Below are 24,207 nucleotides of genomic sequence, written 5' to 3' on the forward strand. Positions count from 1 at the left end.
CACAGTTCTTTGCTTTTCCTAAAAAAACACACTTTCATTTTTCTCTTTTCCATCAGGATTTTCTCATCAGTGTGATTTGATTGTGAGGATGGGACACACTCTGCTCTGTAAACTGGAGTTCATCTGTGAGTTTTTCAAAGAACTTTTGCTGTTTTCATCACATTCATCAGGAAAAATGTCAAACCAAAGAAAAACTATTTTTGAACTAAATTGTTAGAATTTCATGTTTCAACTGCATGCAGCTGTTTTCTCCACAGGATTCAGCTGAACTCTATCAGGGATCATGATGAACAGTTTTCTTTAGAAAGAAATCATTTTTCTTTGTTTATTTACTAAAACTTTGACATAGTTGTTAGAGAAACCATTGACTTAATGTCACATTCATTGACAATTTTAGTTTCATTTCTTTCTATTGTTGAAATATTGTATCAGTTTCTGAATCTCTGATGTTTCCATCTTTCATGTACAGTAGTGCTGTATTCACTCCTCCACAGTGGACACACTGAAGGTGACACTTTTGGACTTTTTGTTGTTTCTTTTCATAGTTTTTACATTTAATGTCAAGTAGCATTTTTAGACAAAGTTTTTTGTATTAAAAACGATGTTCGTTTTTGTTTGTGTTAGTTTACATTGTAAAATATAGTTGTTGTTTTTTTATTATTTGTGTGTTTGTGTTTGTTCTAGATGCTGTGTTGACCTTTGAACCCAATTGGTCAACTTTTTTTGTTGGAGAATCTTTAACCTTCAAATGTGACATGAAAGAAGGAAGAAAATACGACTGGACATACACATTGAAGACACGTGATTGGACACCTTATCCTGGCGTCACACAACAAGATTTAGAAATGCATCCTCTGCATGAACGAGACAGTGGTGATTTTCAGTGCTGTGGTCGCAGGAAGGGTTCAGATTATACAAAGTGCAGCAACAGAGTTTCTATACGTGTATCAGGTAATTTCTTAATTTGTTTTTTACATGACTCATTTTATGAAAGAATTTATATTTAATAATTTATTTATGTTGAAGAAACTAAAGCATCAATTTAAAATGTAGGTTTATCTAGTATGTTTAAATGTATAACCTCTACTTATAGATATTACTGATACAACATTATTCTCATAATTATTAAGTGTAATTGTGTTTGTCAAACATTGCAGACAGAGCCAGAGCCACACTGACAGCAGCAACAACAACTGTGTCAGTAGGAGACAGAGTGACACTGATCTGCTCTGTGGAGAAATCTGCTGGTTGGAAATATGAGTGGTTCAGAAGAACCTCACACACCTCTGAAGACACAATCAATGATGGACTAAATGGAAACATCAGAGTCTCACAAGGAGGAATCTACAGATGCAGAGGATTTAGAGGAGAACCAGCCGTCTACTCTGATAAAAGTGATGAAGTCACCATTCAAAGAACCTGTGAGTGATTTCACTTTGTTGAAAGCTTTTCACAGTCATTGATTTAAACATTAAAAATGTGTTTTATTGTTTTTAAATTTGATGGAAACAGTTTCCAACAAAGTCAGTGTAACCCAAAAACCCAGCTGGTCTCAGATCTTCAGAGGAGAGAGGATCACTCTGACATGTGAGGTTCAGGGAGGTGAAGGAGTTCAGTGGGAGTATGAATGGAGAACACCTCAGTCACAGACATTCAGGACAAAGCAGAAAGACTGGACTATCACAGCTTCCATCAGTGGAGACTACAGCTGTAAGAGCAGACCCACAGAGGATTCATATTCTGCAACAAAGTGGAGTGAAGCTTTAAGGTTGTCTGTTTTAGGTAAGAATTTTAGTTTTAGCAGAATGTAATGATTATTTTCATTTTCTACTAAGTTTAACAAAAATGACAATTAGAACCTGAAACCAAAAGGGTCATCTCAATCAATTTGGAAAATGTTACTAACCTTTGCTGTAAATAAATAAACTGATGTAAAAACACATCAACTCTGATGTGAAAAGTATTTTTCAGTCAAATACAGACTTTTGCTCAAATATTATTTCAATATTACAATTTTATAATCAAGGATTGGAACAGAGAAAATTAAGTTGTGGCTCATTTAACAACCAAGGAGAATAAGTTTATTGGGTTGTGGCTTAAAAACACACAAAGTCATAGAAAAACAAGAAACTCACACCTGTAAACAACAAAACTCACCTCCATCAGCTGTTCATTCCTTCACTCCTTTTTAAAAAGAGAAGTCAGGTTAGACACAAGAAAATGCTTTTGTGATCAATTATCTCCACAAAGGTTTTATACAAGAATTAAAATTATTAAAATACAAGCAACAAGAAAACTCTGAATTTATTCTATCAACCTCTTTGAGATGCAAAACATGTTATGAGTTTTTCTCTATATTGTTATTAAAGGCATCAAAATAGATGACAGGAATCCTTATAAATAGTTAAAGTAAACAAACATGGTTCTATTTAAGAAGATGGTCACATATTTTATTTCTTATATTTTAACAAGAAATCATCAATTTAGATTTTATCATGATTTTTCTTGTAAATGTGTTTAAATATTAATAAAATCTTTTTCTTTTATTTTTTTTAAATCTGTTCCAGATCCTCCAAAGGCTCAGATAAGTAGAAGTAGAGGAACTCTGACCTGTTCTGTGAATCCATCATCATCTGGTTGGAGTTATTATTTTCACAGAGGAGAGGAAGTGCTGACAGTGCAAAATACTGATTTCCATTCTAATAGAGAAATCAGAGTTTCACAGGGAGGAGTCTACAGATGCAGAGGAGGAAGAGGAGGACCAGTTTATTACTCAGAGTTCAGTGATCCAGTCACCATTGTTGGTGAGTTTCTTTGTGTTTTCTTTCTTCTTTATTGAAATAATCAGAATGAAAACTTCCAGACCTTTAAGAAGTTCAGACATTCACATTTATTAGTCATTGAAGTCACTCACTGTTCATCTGAGGAGCTTCTTCACTTCTGACTGCTGGTGAGGAAGTTCTCTTTCTTTCTGTTCTGACCATCTCCAAGCTTTGACACAAACGTTAAATAACTAGACGTCATGTGATCAGATGCAAAGGTCAAAGATCCAGTTTGGATCAGGATGGTGGACTAATGTCTCATTATTCAAAGAGAGTCTTCATGTGGTTTAGTGCTGATGAGTCTGGTTACTGCTCTGTTATTGTGTCAGTTGTGAATGGGAGCCCAGATTCCTGAGAAAAGATGTCAAAGATGACAGAGGACAGATAGTGGGTCACCCCCCCCCCCCCATGTTTCTCCATTTGGACATAGATTTTTATGTATTTATTTAAGGATCTCCATTTGTCTTAACCAAACGTAAAACTACTGTTCCTGGTATATCCGCATTAAGGCCGCATTTACACTGCAGGTCTTGATGCTCATATCCGATTTTCTGACTATATCTGATTTTTTTGACGACCCGCTTACATCATCTTTTAAAAGTGACCCGTATCTGATTTTTGCATTTACACTATACAATGCTGAAACTATCAAATGTAGACGTTCTGAGGACTACGTAGCAGTATTTCCGCATTCCGCGGACCTCTTTCAGACTTTTGTGACTGCGGTTGTCATGGAGGCAAGGCGGCGACGGAAGGAGGCGTTGCCTTGGGCGCTTCTGAGGGGATGCATGGGGGAGTAAAAGGGAGGGCTGGTCGGCCGTCTTATGTTCTCTCTCTGAGTTTTGAATGAGGAAGTCTTTGCAGACGTTGTGCTGTCCGAACAGTTTGATCCAAGTGTTGAACCTTTCCTGCGCGATGACTTATCTTTTCTGACCGTAGTCAGAAACACACGGGAGATTTCCTCAGGGTTCACTTTTCCGTTCTGAACCCTCAGCCTCCAGAGTGGGCTAAGAAAGACTCCAAAACTTTTGGGCGAGACACCTTATTTTTAATTTACGGTTCTCCGACACTCCCCCGCTCCGCGCTCACACCCCCCCTCTCTCCTTACACACACACACGCACGCGCGCGCTCACACACACACACGTCCCCAAAGAAATAAACGGCTTCTAGCCTGTTCCATAGCAACGGTGTCCCGCTTCATTAGTTACCGTTTGCGTCTCGACCGGGACCGGACATAACAGCGGTTTCCAACTACGGTCTGAAGCCTGAGGCTGAAAGGTAACACGCTGACAGCAAAATCAGCGCACAAAAAGCACCTTAATAAGTCATAAGTCATGTGATCTCAGTTGGTGGTGTCCTGAGTTGATGTCACTGACGTACGACTCGCATTTACTGGAGAATATCCGATTTGTCTGCTTACATGGCACACGCAAATGCACGTATCCGATTCGTTTCCGATTTATTTCCACATTTGAGTGAGGCCTGTATCCGATCTGAGAAAAACGGAATCCATGCGCTTTTGTCCTGCTTAAACATTCACCGATCATATCCGTTCTGTGCCACATGAGAGTAAAAAAATCGGAATTGGGTCACTTGAACCATGCAGTGTAAAGGCGGCCTTAAAGAATACATGCATTGATACAGAAAATCATCAAAATACATGACAGTTTTTTAGGGCTCTGGTTCGTGGTAGAGGGAGAGTAAAAGTAACAGAAGCTTTTCTAGTGTTAAATGATGTCTTATATTGTTGGACAACAGCTGCAAAAATAAGCTAAAGGGTTTGTGCAGGGTCCAGATTTTATGCAGAAACAAAATCAGACTACATGCAAACCTGTCCTGAACCTTCATGCATGAAAGACACGGATGCATCCAGTCTGTATTAGTCCTAAAAGGACAACCCAGAGCTAATCTTGCAGCCCTGTTCTGCACTTTCTGAAGTCTTTCAAGGTCATCTTTGTTTGCATTTGACCCAATAGCAGAGCAGTAATCTAAGTGACACATGACCAAAGTCTTTGATCTCTCTCTTTCATAAGTTGATTTAGATCAACATCCAACCAAGGAGCTTGACTAGATCTCTCAGTTATTTTCCTTATTGGTGCATGTTTATCACATATGTCTGAAAATAATATAAAAATCTCTCTAGAGCTGATTCTGCATGTGTGTGACATAGTACTTTGTACCATTGCACTCTCACCATATCACTATGATGTTGTTTCTTCTCATAGTTTTCACATTCATGTCAGTTTAATGCATCATTTACAGACAAAGCAAGATTTTGTTAGTGTTTGTTGACATCGAAAAATCAAGTTTTTTAAATAAAATTGTGTGCTTGTGTTTGTTCTAGATGCTGTGTTGACCTTTGAACCCAAATGGTCAACTTTTTTTCCTGGAGAATCTTTAACCTTCAAATGTGACATGAAGGAAGGAAGAACAGATGACTGGAAATACACATTAAAGAGAAATGATTGGACACTTTATTCTGACGTCACACAACAAGATTTCAAAATAAATCTGCTGTATAAAAGTCACAGTGGTGTTTCTCAGTGCTGTGGTCTCAGGAAGGGTTCAGATTATAAAAAGTGCAGCAACAGAGTCTCTATACGTGTATCAGGTAATTTCTTAGTATGTTTTTGATATGACTCATTTTATGAGAAAATGTATATTTAGGAATTTATTAATGTCGGACAAACTAATGCATCTATTTAAAATGTATGTCCATCAACAATAATTCCTACATTTATAAACTCTATTCATCTAGTTATAGATATTACTGATGCAACATTATTCTCATAATTATTAAGTGTAAATGTGTTTTTTCAAACATTGCAGACAGAGCCAGAGCCACACTGACAGCAGCAACAACAACTGTGTCAGTAGGAGACAGAGTGACACTGATCTGCTCTGTGGAGAAATCTGCTGGTTGGAAATATGAGTGGTTCAGAAGAACCTCACACACCTCTGAAGACACAATCAATGATGGACTAAATGGAAACATCAGAGTCTCACAAGGAGGAATCTACAGATGCAGAGGATTTAGAGGAGAACCAGCCGTCTACTCTGATACAAGTGATGAAGTCACCATTCAAATAACCTGTGAGGGATTTCACTTTATTGAAAGCTTTTCACAATCATTGATTTTAACATTAAAATGTGTTTTATTGTTTTTAAATCTGATGGAAACAGTTTCCAACAAAGTCAGTGTAACCCAAAAACCCAGCTGGTCTCAGATCTTCAGAGGAGAGAGGATCACTCTGACATGTGAGGTTCAGGGAGGTGAAGGAGTTCAGTGGGAGTATGAATGGAGAAGACCTCAGTCACAGACATTCAGGACAAAGCAGAAAGACTGGACTATCACAGCTTCCATCAGTGGAGACTACAGCTGTAAGAGCAGACCCACAGAGGATTCATATTCTGCTACAAACTGGAGTAAACCTGTCAGAGTGTCTGTTTTAGGTAAATTAGATTGTTTGTTTTTTATAAATGTTTGTTCAAACACAACAAAATATCTGTGTTTATAAAAATGAATGTAGGAAATAGATAAATAAATTATCCTCATTTATAAATATATGTTTTTTGAGACATTTATCTCTGTTTAGACAGATAATTACATCCATTTGTTGAACTCCACAGCACACAAACCAAAGGCTGAACTGAAGATCACAAAGTCTCCAGTAGGGGGCAGAGTGACCCTGAGCTGTTCAGTGAAGCCTTCATCTTCTGGTTGGAGTTTCTTCTGGTTCAGAGGAGAGAAACCCTCCAAACTGCTGAGAACACAAGATGCTGATTTCCTCTCAAATGGACAAATCAGAGTCTTACAGGGAGGAGTCTACAGATGCAGAGGAGGAAGAGGAGAACCAGTTTATCACACAGAGTTCAGTGATCCAGTCACCATTCATGGTGAGTTTAAAAAGGTTTGAATGGAGCACAAAATATGAAAAAATAAACCATATAAAGTTTTTTATTTTGAACAAATATCTATTAAACTGTTAAGTTTTGTTTCTAAAGCTCTTCACTCTTATTTTTTTAACACAACTTTTTCTTCCCTTTTAACTAGAAAGTCACTGGAACAAATTTGTCTTCTAAAAATGCCAAAATGAGCCCTGCTGTAAATGTAAACACATAAAACTAACAAAAGGATGTTGGTGTGACACTGTGTGCTTGATTTGAAAACAGCTGTAAAATTACTTAAAAAAGAACAACAATTTTTCTCATCTTTAATGATTAAACTACTGTTTCTTTTTTTTATGGACAGCAGGGAGGGGTACTGGTAACCATAGCAACTAAGTGACAGGAACAATTTGTGATGAAAAATCAACATAACTGTGGAATAGACAGAATTGAATAATATTGAGTCCATTTCAGCTAAAGAGCATTGCTGTGTTTCTGTTGCAGTTCCTGCAAAAATCAAAGTGTTGCACGCTGACAGAGTTGGTCCATCATCTGTAAAAGTGAAACATTGACAATAAATGATCTCTGTTGAAGAGAAGCTGCTGATCATTTCTTCTAATAGTGTAGTTTGTCATAGAGGCTCTGTCATAGAGCAGCAGAAGTCACAGCAGAGCAGCAGAGAGGTCAAAACAATCATGAAGAAAGTGAAAAATCTCCTGCTTCATTTCTGTCTGACAGCAGAGTTATCAGAGTTCTGTCAACCTGTGGAGCTTCTTCTATCAGAACCAAAGGTGTCACATGAAAGAGTTTGGTCAGAAACACAACAAAGTCACTAAAAACAACACTATTTCTCCACCAGAACCTGTCCTGAGAGTGTCTCCATGGTGGTTGAGTCCTGGAGCCTCAGTGACTCTGAGCTGTGAGGTTGAACATGTGTCTGCAGGATGGAGCTTCTACTGGTATAAAGCTGTTCCTGATCTATCACACAAGTCTGGCTCTTACAGCTATGAGCTGCTGCCTGCTAGCTCCAATGGGACTGCAGACAACTCCTACATCATTCATGGACAGACACACACAGCAGGATATGTGTGCAGAGCTGGAAGAGGAGAGCCACACTTCTACACTCTTTACAGTCAACCTCACTTTGTCTGGTCTGGAGGTCAGACTTCTGATTGTTGATTCATTTCTGTCAACACTGAATGATTTCTCTTCACATTTCTAATGCTGTCAGATTCTGCTCTTTAGTTTGCTTGTTTCCACTTATTGCTAACAGTCAAATGTCATTCAAAATGTTGTAAACAAATGTTTCTTTTCATTTGCATAGAGCCATTCTAACTCCAAGCCATTGAATGAAAATCCATTGAAACACATTTGTTTTTGTGTCTCTTTGCTCTCCAAATGAAGCTAAAGTGCGCTGATCTTCATCCTGTTTGTTTTCAGATCTTCATCCATCAGCGTCTCTCTCAGTGAGTCCTGACAGAGTCCAACACTTCACCTCTGACTCTGTCTCACTGAGCTGTGAGGGAAACTCTGCTGAGTGGAGAGTCAGCAGGTTTCTGCTTCCTGACTTCCTGTCATTCTGTTCTGACTGGGGAACAATGAATGGATCAACATGTCATGTTCAGAAGATCCAGTCCAGTAATGCAGTGTACTGGTGTGAGTCTGGATCAGCATTCAGCAACGCAGTCAACATCACTGGACACTGTGAGTGGAAACATGTTTGGATTCCTATTTTTAGCTTGACTTTCATCATTGGATTGATTTGAAACACATGCAGAAGTTGAAGATGGATTTAGATGATCAACTGGATGTCAAAGCAGAATGAAGCAGACGTCAAACATGTTGGGATCATATGTGATGAAGATGAATGTTGATGTTTCCAGATGATGATGAGCTTCTCCTGGTTGGCAGTAACATGTCAGGAAATCTTTCCAGTTGTTCTCAGCATGAACAATAACAGCAGCATTTAGTTCATGAATGTGTCCACTAAGGTTGATTCTAATCCATGATGTGTTCCAGCAGCATCCAGACCTGACAGCTCCTCATTTCCTGTCTTGGTTGTTGGACCAGTTTGTGTCTTTTTACTGATGATTTTCCCACTGATGTTTTATTTCTGCAAAAAGTCAAAAGGTGAGAAATGTTCCTTTAAAATCCCATTGTTGACAATATGATTGATACTGTTTTGCAATGATGCTGTTGACTTTAGAAACATGTGATGTTGTCATTTACAGATTCAAGCTCCATCAGGTTGGTACTTTTTAGCTTTTTTTGATTGATGTCTGTGTTTATTTAGTTATTGATTTCTTTCATCTCTGCAGGTCTGATGAACAAAATCAGAATTATGTTCCAGATGAGATTGATGCTCAACACAACACATATGCCTCTCTGCTCCATGGTCAGCTTGAAATCTGACTTCTTATTTTTCATGAAGACATCATTGAATGAACATGTTTGAAAAGTTTGTATGAAATTTCTAATTTTGTTTTCTTCTGGTTTGTATTTGAAGGTGATGTTGCTCTTTATGAGTCACTCAGAGGCCTTGAAGACCCAGAAAATGATCCAGATTATGCCAACATAGGTAATCTGAGGGGACTTTTTGGTTGATTTAAAGGATTATTTCTATTACAATACTTCAGTTTGTTTGAGCTCAGAAAGTGACTCACTGAGACTGAATCAGTAAAACGTTGATCCACAAATTTATGCTTCCTGCTGATATGAACTGCAAGTTTGGCTTCTCCAACAATGAAATGAAGCAGTTGTCTATTCTCTTTGTCCACCTTCTTGAACCCTGACCCATAAATAAATAAAAATCAAAAATCTCCCAGTAAACAGAGCCGTTTAAAGAGTGAAAACATGAGAAAGTGTCTCCCTTAGGTCACAAAAAGGGCAGAGGTCAGAAACAGTGGTTGAGAACAAAGATAAATCAGTTCCAAATAACAGCCCCATGTCAGATCCTCCATTGGAGGTCACCAGTTCTCATCAGTTTAGGAGCAAATTTCCATCTGTGCCCCAAAGATCAAAGGCCGTGGAAGCCTTCGCGTCAGATGGTTGCTTCCGCGTAGTGTGTTAAAAAGTGATATTGCATACTTCCTAAGGTCTAAGGCATGCTTGTACCATGGTCTCTTGCAAAAAAAGAAAAAAAATTCAATCAGTTTTAGTCCTTTATTCTTGTTTTTTTTGTTCAGTTTAGATCACTTTTTCACAAAAAGCAGACTATTTTTATGTGGTGCTGCGCGTTGTCATGACTACAAGTGCGGAGCCGGCACTGTAGCGGAAGAAAGTAGGATCATATGGTGATGATAAAATAATCAAAGCGTCATTGTGCATCTCTTACCGCTCGTTCTTGTCCAAATGATGAAGCAAAGTGTTTTAAAGAAACAAATACACAAGTAGCTTCCAAGATTGTATTATAAGAAATCTCTACCAATAAATCTGAACATTAGTTGTCAACAACAACAAAAACGGTTTTATTAATTAATAAGTTATTTTACATGGAGCCTGTTAACTTTGTACCGAGCAAAAAAGTCGGCTTTAGGAAGACAGAATTGTTTATTTAAAATTAAATTCAACAGTGCCATTAATCGTAAAATTTGAAAGAGATAGTTGCATGTCCATCATATTGCTGTTCAAAGGACAGATATTTAGTTTTTGTGGACCCTGAACACTGCTGGTTGTGACATTGCGGGACGACAGTATGTTGCTCCATTCTCGTCTTTTCTGGAGTGATGGAGCCCAGTAAGCCTGCAGGCTGCTTTCACAGCGGTGTCCCGTCACAGACACGATCCGGCGTGATTCCAGACCGGCGTCTGAGAGTCGACCCACAGCCGTGCTCTGCAGGCTGTGGTTCGTGTAAATCTGTGACAGACCCACCTTAAAGAACCAATCATAAACACGCAGGCTATTAACAAAAGCAGAAGAGAACAATGAAACAAGAAGAACTCTTCAGGACTCACCTGCATAGAATCTCTCACATGTCAGAAGGAAACATTTCCAGAAGAAAAAGCTTCAATAAACTTTATTGATAACAGTCAATGTCTCAGTCATCAGCTGGAGCTGAAGAAGAATGAAGAAAAACTGGGCTGTCTGCTTTTCTATCCTGGAACTCCAAGAGCGCCACCTGGATTTAGACTTCTTTAAAGAGGAAAAACTCCTGAGGAACTCAGCTTCTGACTCTTTCTGCAGCTGCTGAACACGACTAACAAACTGTAGTAAACTTCTTTACATTTGAAATGATTTCTAAATTGTATTTGAGTCCACACAAGGATTTAGGTCACTAAATCTTTTCTAAAGAACTTTTCTAAACAAGTTTTGTTCTGTTATGAGTGAGAATTAAATATTGTGTTATCCCTTGTGTTATCCTATGACCCCACCCTTACATTGACGTGTTCTCCCTACCATGACAAAGGTGGATAAAGGTGGAAAGATTTCATGTAATCCATGGACACCAGTGAATATCACAAATCATTGAAGAAAAAAGGTTCAGAGCACTGTCTAGTGGGTCTAGATGACCCAACTCCCAATGTTAAAGTGGTTCCACTTTAACATTCCACTAAAAGGGTTATATGAATGTGTTTTAAATGTTCTATCAGTGGGCTGATTATTTTCGACCTGTTTTTAGTGACCTCTAGCAGTTGCGACGGGTATTGTTCTACAACACATTTATTTGATTAAACTTTATCGAGAATTGCGCATTCAGAAACAGAAAAGACCTGCATGCATCCACGCACTTATTTGTGTCATTTAAAGAATTTGCTGCATACGTCTCAAGTCAAAGGTTGCATCGCGGTGCGTGTTGAACATTTAGTTTTATGACTTTTGATTTTGGTGAAAGAAATATGTTTATCAGTCTATTATTTTATGAGTTTTGTACAGTAATGATGAAATGCTGTGGATATTTTTATACATTAATTATATTGATCATTTGCTTTTATTCTTTAAATATCATTAAACCTGCTGATAACGTTCAATGTCTCCAGAGTCGTGATATGAGAAAAGCTTTTCAGCTGTTTGGATTTTTGTCTTTTGTCATTTGATTTTGTAATAATTATCAATACTGCAGCCATCTTCTTCTATTAGGGCAGTGTTTTTCAACCTTTTTTGAGCCACGGCACACTTTAACCTTGACAAAAATCCCGCGGCACACCAGCATCCAAAAATTAAAAAAAAGGAGAAAATCAGTCTGTATTGACCCACAGTCCCTCCATGATCTCACATGCATTTTGTGATAATTGTGGCAGAAAAAGCTGGAAGCTGCAGCTGTTTTTTCTAAAAGATGTAATAAAAGTTAAGTTAGAAGATTTAAAAACTGTTTGATGTATGTCCGTTGTTGTTTCAAGATGTTAAAAGGAGGGACTCGTGCGCCGAGACGCTCACACTGTCACTTTTAGCCCAATGCATCATTGGAGAGGTAGTTCAATAATCCGCCGAATGCAGAAAGACTAGCGTCTCTGAGCTTCATTGTTTTGTTCATTTGTTCCACGGTCTGATACCGGATTCTGTGGAAACCGCTAAAAACCGCTAAAGACGAGCTTTAGCTGGTATTTTTGTTGTAACTGAGAGACTTTATGAGCAGAATCAGAACAAGGAAGTGAAGACTTTAACCACTTCTGATTGGTCAGACTGATGACGCGTGATTAAGAATCCAAGAATGATTGGTGGAGACAAGTTTTGAATGAATTACTTCAGAGGAAAGTTCTAGTCGAAATTCAAACATGAACACAGATGAACAGTCACATTTTGCAGAACTACCTTGAAACTCTATGCAAGATTTGCGCAATGTTTCTACAAAAAGCAGTTTTTGCTCTTCTTCGAACCACGAACATTCACAATCAAGCACATCTGACAATGAAATCCAAAATGTCACATTTTCTGGTGAACCAAGCTATGCAGTTCTAGTGGATCTCACTGAAGTCAATGAATCTCAGACTTCTGACCCTGAAATAATAATAGGTGCACAGCATTCATCAGAGTTTGATGTTACATCTCTCAGTGACACAATTATCTTTGATCCAGATGACATCTTGCAAAACCCTCAGCCTGTAATACCTGAAGTAACCTTGATTCTACACCATGCAAACAGCTTCAATGAAATGGTTGAGGCTTTTAGTGACACAAACATCCTGGACAAAAACTTAAACATCCGACGTTTGCTCCCCGACAAATCAGTTGAAAAAGCAACTGGCTCAGGTGTGATCAGGGAAGCCTACAGTAGTTTTTGGACAGAGTTTTAGGAACGGTGCACCCAGGAACAACTCTGAAAGATCCTTTCCTCAGCCATGACTTCTGTGCAGCTAAATGGAAAGCAATCGGAAAATTTTTTCAGAAAGGATTTAGAGACCGTCAGTATTTGCCTGGAGAGCAATGGATATTGTGTAATCAAAACTGGGGTTTCATACAAAATCCGACATAGCTTTGACAAAAGTAAAGTTACATCTCAGTATTCTGGCATCTGTAAATTAACATTTTTGACTGTTTTCAAATATTGTTCTTGAAGTTAAAAAAATAGAAATTCAGACTGTTCTCTTGTAATTTTATGTTTATATTAAAATATTTCTACTTTTATAGAATTTCACTTTACCTGTTCATACAAGGAAAGGAAGCTTGTCAAAAAAATGTGAGGAAGTTTATTTTTGTTATTTTAAGAAAAACAAAACATCTAATATTACTGAAATCAAACTGTATTGTGCCTCCAAAACTCATGCCTAACATTATGAGTATTTTTTGGTCTCATTCTGCATCCTGAAGGAGTCCAGTACAGTACAGTCACCTGGGAGCTGTCTTAAAGTTTTGAGAAAAAGCACATGTTCTTCATTTTACTTTGTTATGTAATTTATTTACATGAAATAATTCAAGTTTAACAATAAAATTGCCTGTACATACAGCAGTAGAGCTTTGTCTTCTATTGTAAACTCACATATTTAGTTATCTCTGGGGGTATTCTGCTGAGCTCCTTCTAGCCCCCACAATAATTTAAATTCAAGACTTTCACTTGCTACAGGGCAGCTTACAATTTTTCATACAAAGCAAAAAATATATATAAAAAATACATTTTTTAACCGTCACCCGGCTCATAACAAAATCTTCGAGGTAAAAGAGTTAGCTTCAGGACTTAGTGTAACATTTACTAAGCTTTTTAGACAAACAGAACTTCACATCATTAAACAGAACATTAAATTGCATTGGTGGGATTATTACTTTGTTTTGTTGGATTTAAGTCATATATATTTTAAGAATCTGAACCTTAAATGTGTCTGACATAAAGACTTAATTAAAGATGATCAAGTATTTCATTTCTTAGGTGGAATACAGTTCCACAGCACTGTAGGCATCTTCAGGAGCATTCCAGTTGTTTTCACTCATTAGCAGTATGCAGAGTTCAAAGATTGTTTCATCACAAGGGTATTGTCCTTCTGGTGTGCATTTTTCCTTACACACAGCAATGTCATCTGTGTTCACCAGCTGGAGCTTGTCCTCTGCTCCACAGAGTTGTGGCATGGAGTAGAGAAGGATGGGGCGCCCTCTGAGTAAACTCTGTGAAGGCCTTGTCATTAGCTGGTGCAAATTCCATGTTCCCACAACCTCCCCTAATTCCTCCTGTAAAGACAAAGTCATGTACACATTTTACATTGTTAAATCTGAAAATAATAATAATAATAAACTTTAGGTTCAGCTAAAATTGTTTATTTAAAAATGACTTCATGTATATTAGGAACCTAGTAGAAACATATAACTTCATGTCGTGTTTTGTGCTCCAAATTCTTTTGTCTAAATTGTCCGTTTTGGCTCAAACTACTTCTCATCTACAGTGTTATCTAAAACAAGTTGTTGTCAGGGAAAGATGAGAAAGGTGTTAAAGATATTTCTAATGAATACCTGAATTAAATTGAGGAAGCAGAACTGCACCAGATTCTTGTCCAAGAGGTCGCCCGTAAAATGACCATCATCTTTGAGGGTTGGAACAATGTCCATCCAGAACTGAGCAAACTGCTTCTGAAGGATCTCCCACCATGATTCAATTCATTGATTGGCGGTGCTGGAACCATAGATGAAGCTTTGTTGTCCGGCGTGATGGTCCGTATGATGTCTGCGGAGGACATTTGCATTTCTCTGATATACGCATTTTCTGTCCCAGGATCAGCTCGCAGGCGCTGAGGGCATCCTCCAACGCGCGTCACTGTGTTGATGTAATAATCAGCAATAACTTTGGGGTCGCTGTTGGTGGTATATGCTTCCATCCACATTACGTGACGACTAAATCCATAGATGCAACCGTTTATTACAATTCCATAAGGCTTTAGTTTGTCATAGGAGTCCACATGCCATAATGCGTTCAGACCCCTGTATTTGAGTGCCAGACGCAAATTTACCCCTTCAGGATCCAAAATCTTTATCAGAGCTCTAATTGTCTCTTGAAAAACAACAAAACCTCTCTGCAATGCCCGATGATGAAACCATCGATATCCCTGCAGCTGTCCACTTCTAATCATTTCTTCTTCCACGAAGGTCAAGATCTCCTCCAAGTCTGTGTGATGCTTCCGCCGAAAGAGTTCTCAGCATATTCTTTTCAATATCCTAATGCTGACAATAATTTGATTTTGAGTTACCAAATGGTTAAGAATTTCTTTGTTTGTGAAACCTTTGTGAAAATAAAGCTTCACGAAATGATCCACGTCTCTCATCTTCGACCACGGCTCCAATAAACAGACAGCAGTGGTGTTTTTTCCTTATTTATGACTTTTATCTCCTAATTTACGAGATTTTAAGTCGAAAATTTACGACTTAAAATCTGGTAATTTAACTTTTTTTTTTCTTTTGGTGGCCCTAAAACTCCGTCGTATGAATGTGTTTAATGTGTTTCTTCCAGTTCCAATCACGCACCATATGCAGAACTTTCAAAAAAACAAAAAACAAAACAACGTGCGGTGATGCGGTTATCGTCACACCCCTAGAAATAGGCATGAAAATAAAGTTGATTTAGAATTTTTTTTTTTGCATTCTACTGTATGTTACTTAAAGATTTGCCCGTTTTTTCAACATCAGATGAGTGTCATAGTCTAGCATAGAAGTTTGAAATCCCAGTTTTCCTTAGTTCTTTTGGGAATGAGAGCTAAGTTGTGGGTTTGTGTTTGAAGGAGTTCTGAGCGTCTCTCCTGCTCTCTTTCAGCTCTGATCAGGGATGTGTTAAATATGCTAATGTCTCTTGAACAATTTTGTCTTTGTACATTTCTGCATAGTTTTTAAAAAATTTTTTTATCTCTCTTGTTTCTGTTTTTCAGGTGCAGTTATTGGGCCTTTCCTGAAGGACTATAGTTGGTAAATATGATTACATGTCAGTTTTGCAGTTGAACATGAGCAACATTACAGGGATTTGCATTGTATTGTAATGTTCACAGAAATGAACCTAATAGTGTTTTTTTTTAAGTGCCATGGCCCAAACTGCAAGCGAACATTTACTACTTTTGCTGCTTTTAGGGCCCATTTTTATCAGGTTTACAACTTTTCCACACTAAAACTAATGCTTCTTGTGTTGGCATAGATTTAAAATGTGTTTTTGACCTGTGTGTCAACTTCATACTGTCAAAGACCTGGTAAGGGAGGGTTGCTTTGTATCATGTCCAGTGAGTGGTTTTAAAAACACATTTAATGTGATGTATTTACTACTTATATGTCCAGGAAAAATAGAATATTCACATTGGAAAATATGTATTTAGTTTACAATAAAACAGTCACTAAGCCTTCTGATGTCACCTATGCAGTGATCTGCTGCTGCCCGACTTGGATGAAAAGGAAGATGCAATGTTTTGCCATGTGGATGACGTGTGCCTTCCAGAAGAAGTACCGGTAAATACAGAGGACGTGAATTTGACTCTTAGTTGTTTTAGTATGCAGTAAGTAATCCATTTTATTTTTTTATACTGGCAGGTGCAAATAATTGATGATGGTAAAACAGATCTATGACTCATGAGACTGTTTGCACGAAATTTAGCCTTTCACTAATTTCTCCTCAACCCTTTGTTTAAACTATAAGCCAAAACTAACATTAGTTTAGCAAAAACTGGTGAACAACATTGGAGCAATGCAGCCATACAGTTTTGATCCAAATGACAGCTGAGAGGAGAAAAATGAAGACCAACATGGATCTTTTTTGTCTGCAAGTGGAGAATTCAGAATTTGAATGGAAGACTTTCACCCACTCATCGCTTTTTCAAAAACCGGGTTTTCATCTGCTCCTCATCCAACACAATTTGAATAAATAAATACTCAGAAGCCCAATTTTAATCTTAAACTATTTTATATATATTCTTCATCATGAGAAAAAGGCGACAAGAACCTGTTAAAAACACCCAAAAAAGGGGGGTCTTGGAAGACCCACTCCATTGGAAAATCACGTTCTTGCTGCTTTGTGGTGCAGTTTAAAAAAGTTTGTGTTTGTGACACAGCAACTGCGATGGGCGAGCTAAAGTCTCCCTGCTCTGATAAAATTGCATCTGGCTCAAAACTGTACAAATGGATTGCTCCAATATTGTTTCCACTTTTTTTTTGCTATGTTAATGTTAGCTTGGGGTTTTGAGGAGCTGTAAGCTAGCGAGAGAGAGTCTAAACAAAAGTATTTGCTAACCCACCCAGAATCCAGAATCAGGTGTCCGGATCACTTGGTCTGGCCGCAGGTGCATTAAATCAAGCCTTGGGTTTTTAAAATTACATAAACCTAAACTGTTTTTCTACTCTTCCTCATTTTTAGGGCATTCATGCCTTTCTACAAGAAAGTTCATGCTAAGTCTGGATCGAAACCTTGTGCAGGCCAACAATGCTTCCCACATTTCTCTGCTATGCATGATCTTCGCAAACTACTAGAGCTTCAACATCCACTATCCATCCACCGGAGCTGGCATCAACTTTGGAGTTTTACAGAGGTTTGTCTTTTTAACTTCAAGTTCTAATCTTACAGATTTTGATCGCTCTAGGACAGGGGTGCTCACAATTTGTCAGCATGCAAGCTACGTTTGACACTACAAGCTCCAAAAGATCTATATATATAATTTGAAATGATCATTTCTGTGCTTAGAAGATAACATGATAAAAAGTTTCCAGCATTTTCCCTTCAACAACTTGTTGATTCGTATCGTGTCAGCGGCTCCCCTCGGCTTCTGTGTGCGTTCTGTTCTAGTTTTTTGTCCTTTTTTGAGTGACTGACCTCAGGCCTGTCGAGACAAAATAACAGCTTCATCTACGGTTGGTAGTCTGACACTGAACCTTCACACCTCTCTGAAGACGACGAAGAAACCTCCACATCTGGCGCTCATTTTTTTACTTTTAAACTTTGAGACAAGCATATGCTATTGGTAGGATCAACCAGGCGTCCCCCAGGAGCTAGCCCATATGGGAAGGCAGTGGAGGGGTCACTGTCACTCACTCAGGCTCTGTAATGGATGGCGGGGCTGATGGTGAGAATTGGTGGCGACAGAGTGCTTGCCATGCAGCCCAGCCAGGGCCCCAGTCCTTGGGTAGGGCTTGAGAAGCACATGCTTCTGGACGACGCTGCTGCCTGAGTGGGCTCGGATCCCTTGGGCGGGAACTGCGGACTTCCCAGCAGTCGCCATGACAGGACGGCTTGATCAAACGGGGCATCTCTGTCTCGCTTCTAATTAAGGATAAATAAACATTCCTGTGGGTCGTACTGAGCCTCTTCTGGGACCTGTCACACAGCTGGGCCAACAGAGGCTCTCTCCCATGTCAGCCACAATTTGCCAGTCAATCACACATCTGGCACTCAGTGTAGTTGAACACGCTTGTGCAGTGACATGTATCAGAGGATGTTTGACTGGCCATTGTTCATGTCAATCAAGTGACATCATGGTGAGGAGGATTATTCCCTAACGGCAATGTTTTAAAATGTAATATTTGTATTTTTTCGAGTATTTAGTTTTGATGTCCCACGGTTTATTGGGTAACACGATCGATGTAATGAGCACCCCTCCTCTAGAATACTGGAACTGTTCACCCGCAAACTTAATATTTATTTAAAGTGAGCCCTTTCATCGAGTGTGTATTAGTAATGACTTGCACATTACTTTCTAACTTTGACCCTTTTTTTTCTCTCTTTCTGAAGATGCTTTTTCTCCATCAACCCAGAGAGAGAGAGAGACCAGAGTGGACAAGAATGGCAAATCTCGTCTCATCTTGAACCCAAGAGTCCTAACCTTGATTCAGGAACGGTCAGATTTTGAGTGGAGAGGCGTGTAAACACTGTAAGCAACATTGCAAGCATAGTTTTAAGGTTTCTTTGCTCTTTGTTAATCTCTTGTAAAAAAGTGATTACGTAGTTTTCTGTTTTAGGTGCAATGTTTTTTAAAAATGTTTTATTATCTACAAATGATAAACATTTGCTGTGTTTAGAGGCAAAAGGTTGAGTAAAATAAATGAATGTAAAGACGTCTTTGTATTGAAGTGATTCTTCGGTTCGAATTTTGCTACACAGTTAGCAGATATTTTGAAACTGAGTTACATTTTCAGTACATTTTGTTTCTTTTTAGGTCTTAGCAAAGCAAATGAGCAAATGTAATCGACCTCAACAAAAAAGTAAACCGTGCAAATATTTTTTATCAGGATTGTTGAGCAATGCTTTAAATTCATCAGTAAGATTAGGAAACACCTAAGTTCAAATTTCTAAATAACATTTTATATTCTCTATTTGTAAAAAGTATCTTGGTTTCAAAAAGTAATTAAAACACAAAAGTATGTTACTGTGATTGGATTTTTAAGAAGAACATGAAAAAAAGAAAAATGTTGTTATTTTTACGAAAATAAATTGGCAGCAGTGGTTGCCAGAATAAAAATGTAGAAAATACGGTAAAAATGTAAACAACTTTACAGAACATTGTATAAATTTAACGTCATAATTTTGTAAATACAACAACATATCCTAGACTGTGAAACATCAGGTTGCTGTAGATAAGACATCATTTTATGTGAAATAAATGTTTATTGCTGTTATTTTTACCCATAATATTGGTCAAATTAACCTTAAAATTCAGTATTTTCTCTAAAATATGACTGTTATAATTACAGTATAGCCCAGTAAATTCACAACATTTATCTGTAGTATTTATAAGAAAATAATTTTAAATGACAGCTTATTTACTTAAATTAAAACAATAAATTATGTAATTTTAACGGTGTGCTTGTAAAGTTGTTTACATAGTCGATGTATTTTTTACAGGTTTTTTCTGGCAACCACAGCTGCCAGTTTTTTTCCGTAAAAACTACGGAATTTTTTTTACAGTGTGGGGAAACGATATTTTGGGGACATGTCCACATCAGTGACCCCCCCCACCCAATTTCACGGAGTACACTACCACAGAACCCCGTTCACTGAGAAGGGTCAGTCACAGATGAGGAGGATCCATCAGAGGAAAACACTGGAGTTACACATAAAATGTAAAAGGAATAAAATTAGAATTAAAGTATATTTAAAACATGAACAAGAAACAAATAATTACATAAACCTTAATAGACACATGAAATGGTAAGTGTGACTAAACAAATTAAAAATAAATAGATAAAATAAATACAAATAAATAAATAAATAAATGTATATACATACACATATAAAACTAGCAAAAACAGAAAATAAATAATGAAAATATCAAATAAATTCCTAAAATTCGACTAAAAGCTAAATTTAAAAGGTAGGTCTTAAGCCTTTCTTTTAAAAACATGAACAGTCTCTGCGGCCCTGAGGCTCTCTGGGAGGCTGTTCCACAGGCGAGGTCCGTAATAACTGAATGAAGCCTCGACGTATGTTTTTGTTCTAACTTTTGGAATAACCAAAAGTGTATTTCAAAATTATGTTTGTGAAACAGTTTGTGTGCATTCGTGAAAACACTTCATGTGGTTATTTGAATTTATATTACATGTTTGCATCAATAAATCTGTAAATCAGTTTATATGCATTTCTGATTATTGAGACTGAATTAACTCCAGACCCCTCAAACCATCACCAGGACATTCAAACACCAGTGGAGCCAGACTGCTCTAACTGCTCTCTTCAGACGGGGGTATTCCCCTTTGCCTGTAAGACAGCGGTGGTGAGGCCCCTTCTGAAGAAGAGTAACTTGGACCCAAAGATCATGGACAATTACAGACCCGTATCCAAATTACCATTTTTAGGAAAAATTATTGAAAAACTTGTTTTTATTCAATTACATGATTTTTTAAATGAACATAATGTTCTTGAAAAATGTCAGTCTGGTTTTAGGACAAATCACAGTACTGAGACGGCCCTTTTAAAAATTTTAAATGATCTCAGAAATATTTATGACTCGCAGAAACTTTCTGTTCTGGTGCTGCTAGATCTTAGTGCTGCTTTTGATACGGTAGATCACCAGATTTTACTTGACAGACTTAGTAGTCGGGTCGGCCCCTCAGGAACTGCTCTTAACTGGTTTTGTAAGTATGGATACTCGGTCCTCAGGAGTCCATGAAATAAGTTGTGGGGTTCCCCAGGGTTCAATTTTGGGTCCAATACTTTTTAACTTGTATATGTTGCCTCTTGGGGATGTCATCAGGAGACGCGGTGTTGATTTTCACAGCTATGCTGATAATACACAGCTTTACATCGCTGTGTCTCCTGATGACCTTGAACCTGTCAACACTCTTTTAAACTGCATTTTAGATATAAAGTTGTGGATGGCAGAAAACTTCTTACAGCTCAACCAGGACAAAACTGAAGTTTTAGTCATTGGTCCTGAAGACAAGAGAGAGATGATTTTGCCACATCTTCATAATTTTAAATCTGCTCAGTGTGTGTGAGAAACCTGGGCGTTCTTTTTGACTCTGAGCTGAATTTTATTCCTCACATCAGACACGTTGTGAAAACAGGATTTTACCATCTTAAAAACATTGCCAGAGTCCGCCCCTTCCTCTCTCTTGCCAGTACAGAGGTGCTAATGCATGCTTTTATTTTTATTCATTTAGATTATTGTAATGCCCTGCTCTCTGGTTTACCCAAAAAGTCTATCTCAAATCTACAACTATTGCAGAACTCTGCGGCACGAGTTCTGACACATTACACCAGTTTTAAAGTTGCTGCATTGGCTCCCTGTGCGTTTCAGGATCGATTTTAAAGTTCTTTTAATGGTTTATAAATGTTTCTATGGTCTTGGGCCTTCTTATTTAAATGATATTATTTTAAAATACGAACCCTCGCGGACCCTGAGGTCCTCTGGCACTAGCCTCTTGGTTGTCCTTAAGGTGAGGACCAAGACACACAGTGAGGCTTCGTTCTGCCATTACGGTCCTCACCTGTGGAACGGCCTGCCGGAGAGCCTCAGGGCCGCAGAAACTGTAGAGGTTTTTAAGAAGAGGCTCAAGACCCACCTTTTTAGTCTGGCTTTGACATGACTTTGATAATTTCTTATGTCTTTTCTTTTTTTATTTATCTATTTATTAATTAATTAATTAATTTACCTATTTAATCATTTATTTATTTGTAAGGACTATTATTTTCTCTTTTTTTAATATGCTATTCTTTTTATTGTTATTTTACCAATGATAAGTAGGTTATGTTTTAATCAGTTTAAGTATTTTATTTTTTAATTACTAACATTGTTTTATCTTATTTTATTTTTTTATCTTTTTTCTACTTTTATTTTTGTTAGTTTATGATAATTTTTATTCTGATGTTTTTTACTACAGTGTTTCCTCTTGGGGATCCATTTTTCTTGGGCACCACCGGCTTGACCTGTAGGGGATGCTGTTGCTGCGGTGCCTGTTCTCATTGGGCGGGCTGGGGTACTGCTCTGTGGTCTAATAGCCATGGAGTGGGCCCTAGGCTGCCCTGTGTTGAACGGGCGCTGTGGTAATGGCCCCTGTGGTCGGGCTGGGCCTTGGAATAAATGGATCCCCATGATATCGTTTCCTCACAGCAGTACCAAGCCAGACCTTCTTTAAACTGCAGTTCTTTGTTTCTGTTCGGGGTTCTACTGGGGTAACTGGGTTGGTGGGGTGTGTGTGTGTATGTGTGTGTGTGTGGGGGGGGGGTCCCATCTTTGTGTGATTGTCCTTTGTTTGCTGTTTTTAACAATTTTCGGTTTTTATGACTGTTTTACCTGCTTTTATGTTAAGCGCTTTGTGTTTTTAACTGAAATGAAAGGCGCTATATAAATAAATAAAGTTTGAGTTTGACTGGAGGCAGGGAAGGTGAGATGTCTTGCCCAAGGACACAACAACAGTCAGCTAGGAGATTGAACCACTGAGCCTTTGCTCAATAGAAACCCTGCTCACCCACCTGAGCCACTAAGGTCAGAGAATAAATCAAGTTCTCAGAAGGGAATTATCTCAGAGTTTTGTGCAGGTTTGTTGAAATCCTCCATAAAATGAAAAGTTCTGTTAATAAAACATCTGAGGTTGATTCATTCTGTTGTTCTGTGTCTCTGTTCATCAAGAAAGAACACGTCATGCAGTTCAGGAAATGAGCGACCCGTCGCAATTTCTGGAAGACACACTCGGCAGTGTGTTACAGGTTACTCCTCTAGGGCGGTTCAGTTAATTAACTCACCTGCTCAGTGTCCTATTTAAGCCCAGGTGCGCAGTCGTTCATTCTCTTCCTACTTTCAGCGCTCATTCGTTGCGTTCTCCGTGCCCGCGGGTCTCCTGTCTTTCGGCGTCTTGCTGTATTCCCCCCGTCCTTTTCGATGGATGATCCCATTTTTCTGATGTGGGGCTTTCGTTTCGCCGCCGCTGCTCTCCTTCTGCGGCGATTCAGGGGGCGGATGACGGCGCCCAGCGCGTTTGCGGGCATATCCAGTGGGTGTGCTTTCCGCGCTGTTCTGGTTGTCGGTGGCGCTCGATCAGGTGCTGTCCGGGTCTTCTCGTCTGCCGTGGTCATCAGAATTTCTACGCTGAGCGGCGTGCGGTTATTTTCCAGTGTTGTTTTTCTTAGGTTTTCTACTTCCTGTCTGGCCCGGTCATCGGTGACTTCACGCCCCTAAGGACCCTGGAAATTGTAGTATTTGGACTTCTTGGTCCACTTCATGATGCACTTCTGATTCATTTTCTGCTGTTTAGTTCTGCCTCGTCTGGTTATTGTGTCAGGGGTTGTGGGGTCTTTTCTGTGGTTGTGATGGCTGGTGGTCCTCGTCTGGACAGGTTTGTCCTTCTGGCTCAATTTGTTGTGGCTTTTGGCATTTTCTCTGTTGCTGTTTTGTCAATTGGGAGCTGAATGTAATTTTGACTATTTTTTTATTCATTGCTGGCTTTCTTATTATAGCGGCACTCTGTTTGTCTTCTTTCGTTGTTGTAGCTGCGGGTTTAGTCAGCATGTGGATTAGTCTCTCTTGGACCCGTCTCTCCTCTGTGGACATTTTCCTATGACTGGTCTCTTTTATGCAGCGTCTATGGCTCATTTTGATTCACTCGGCGATCCTCGTTCGTTTTTTTCCCGCAGGTTTTGCGTCTGGTTCTGCTCCGCCTTCCTTTCCCTACTCTGTGTACCCC

The 24,207-nt window shown here is 38.5% G+C and overlaps 1 protein-coding gene and 1 long non-coding RNA gene across 3 annotated transcripts in view; both read left to right on the forward strand.

Annotated features, from left to right (window-relative positions):
• The window catches only part of LOC110013936, a 105,954-nt gene that overhangs the window by 76 nt on the left and 81,671 nt on the right, over positions 1-24,207 (forward strand). Inside the window, exons 2-9 of the mRNA XM_023948906.1 lie at positions 57-125; positions 470-508; positions 5,168-5,434; positions 5,653-5,916; positions 6,007-6,276; positions 6,454-6,720; positions 7,571-7,870; positions 8,152-8,415. Of these exons, the coding sequence (XP_023804674.1) occupies positions 89-125; positions 470-508; positions 5,168-5,434; positions 5,653-5,916; positions 6,007-6,276; positions 6,454-6,720; positions 7,571-7,870; positions 8,152-8,415 (1,708 nt within the window). The 5' untranslated portion in view covers positions 57-88. The remainder of the gene's footprint in view (positions 1-56; positions 126-469; positions 509-5,167; positions 5,435-5,652; positions 5,917-6,006; positions 6,277-6,453; positions 6,721-7,570; positions 7,871-8,151; positions 8,416-24,207) is intronic.
• LOC111946325 lies at positions 15,958-17,612 on the forward strand. 2 transcript variants are annotated; one of them, XR_002872001.1, is made up of 3 exons: positions 15,958-16,023; positions 16,467-16,598; positions 17,453-17,612. It is a non-coding gene; the product is annotated as an uncharacterized LOC111946325 (long non-coding RNA). The 2 variants fall into 2 exon arrangements; XR_002872000.1 differs by having other exon boundaries at positions 16,467-16,551.

The sequence above is a fragment of the Oryzias latipes genome, chromosome 18 (genome assembly GCF_002234675.1).
Source record: "Oryzias latipes chromosome 18, ASM223467v1".
Taxonomy (NCBI): Eukaryota; Metazoa; Chordata; class Actinopteri; order Beloniformes; family Adrianichthyidae; genus Oryzias; species Oryzias latipes.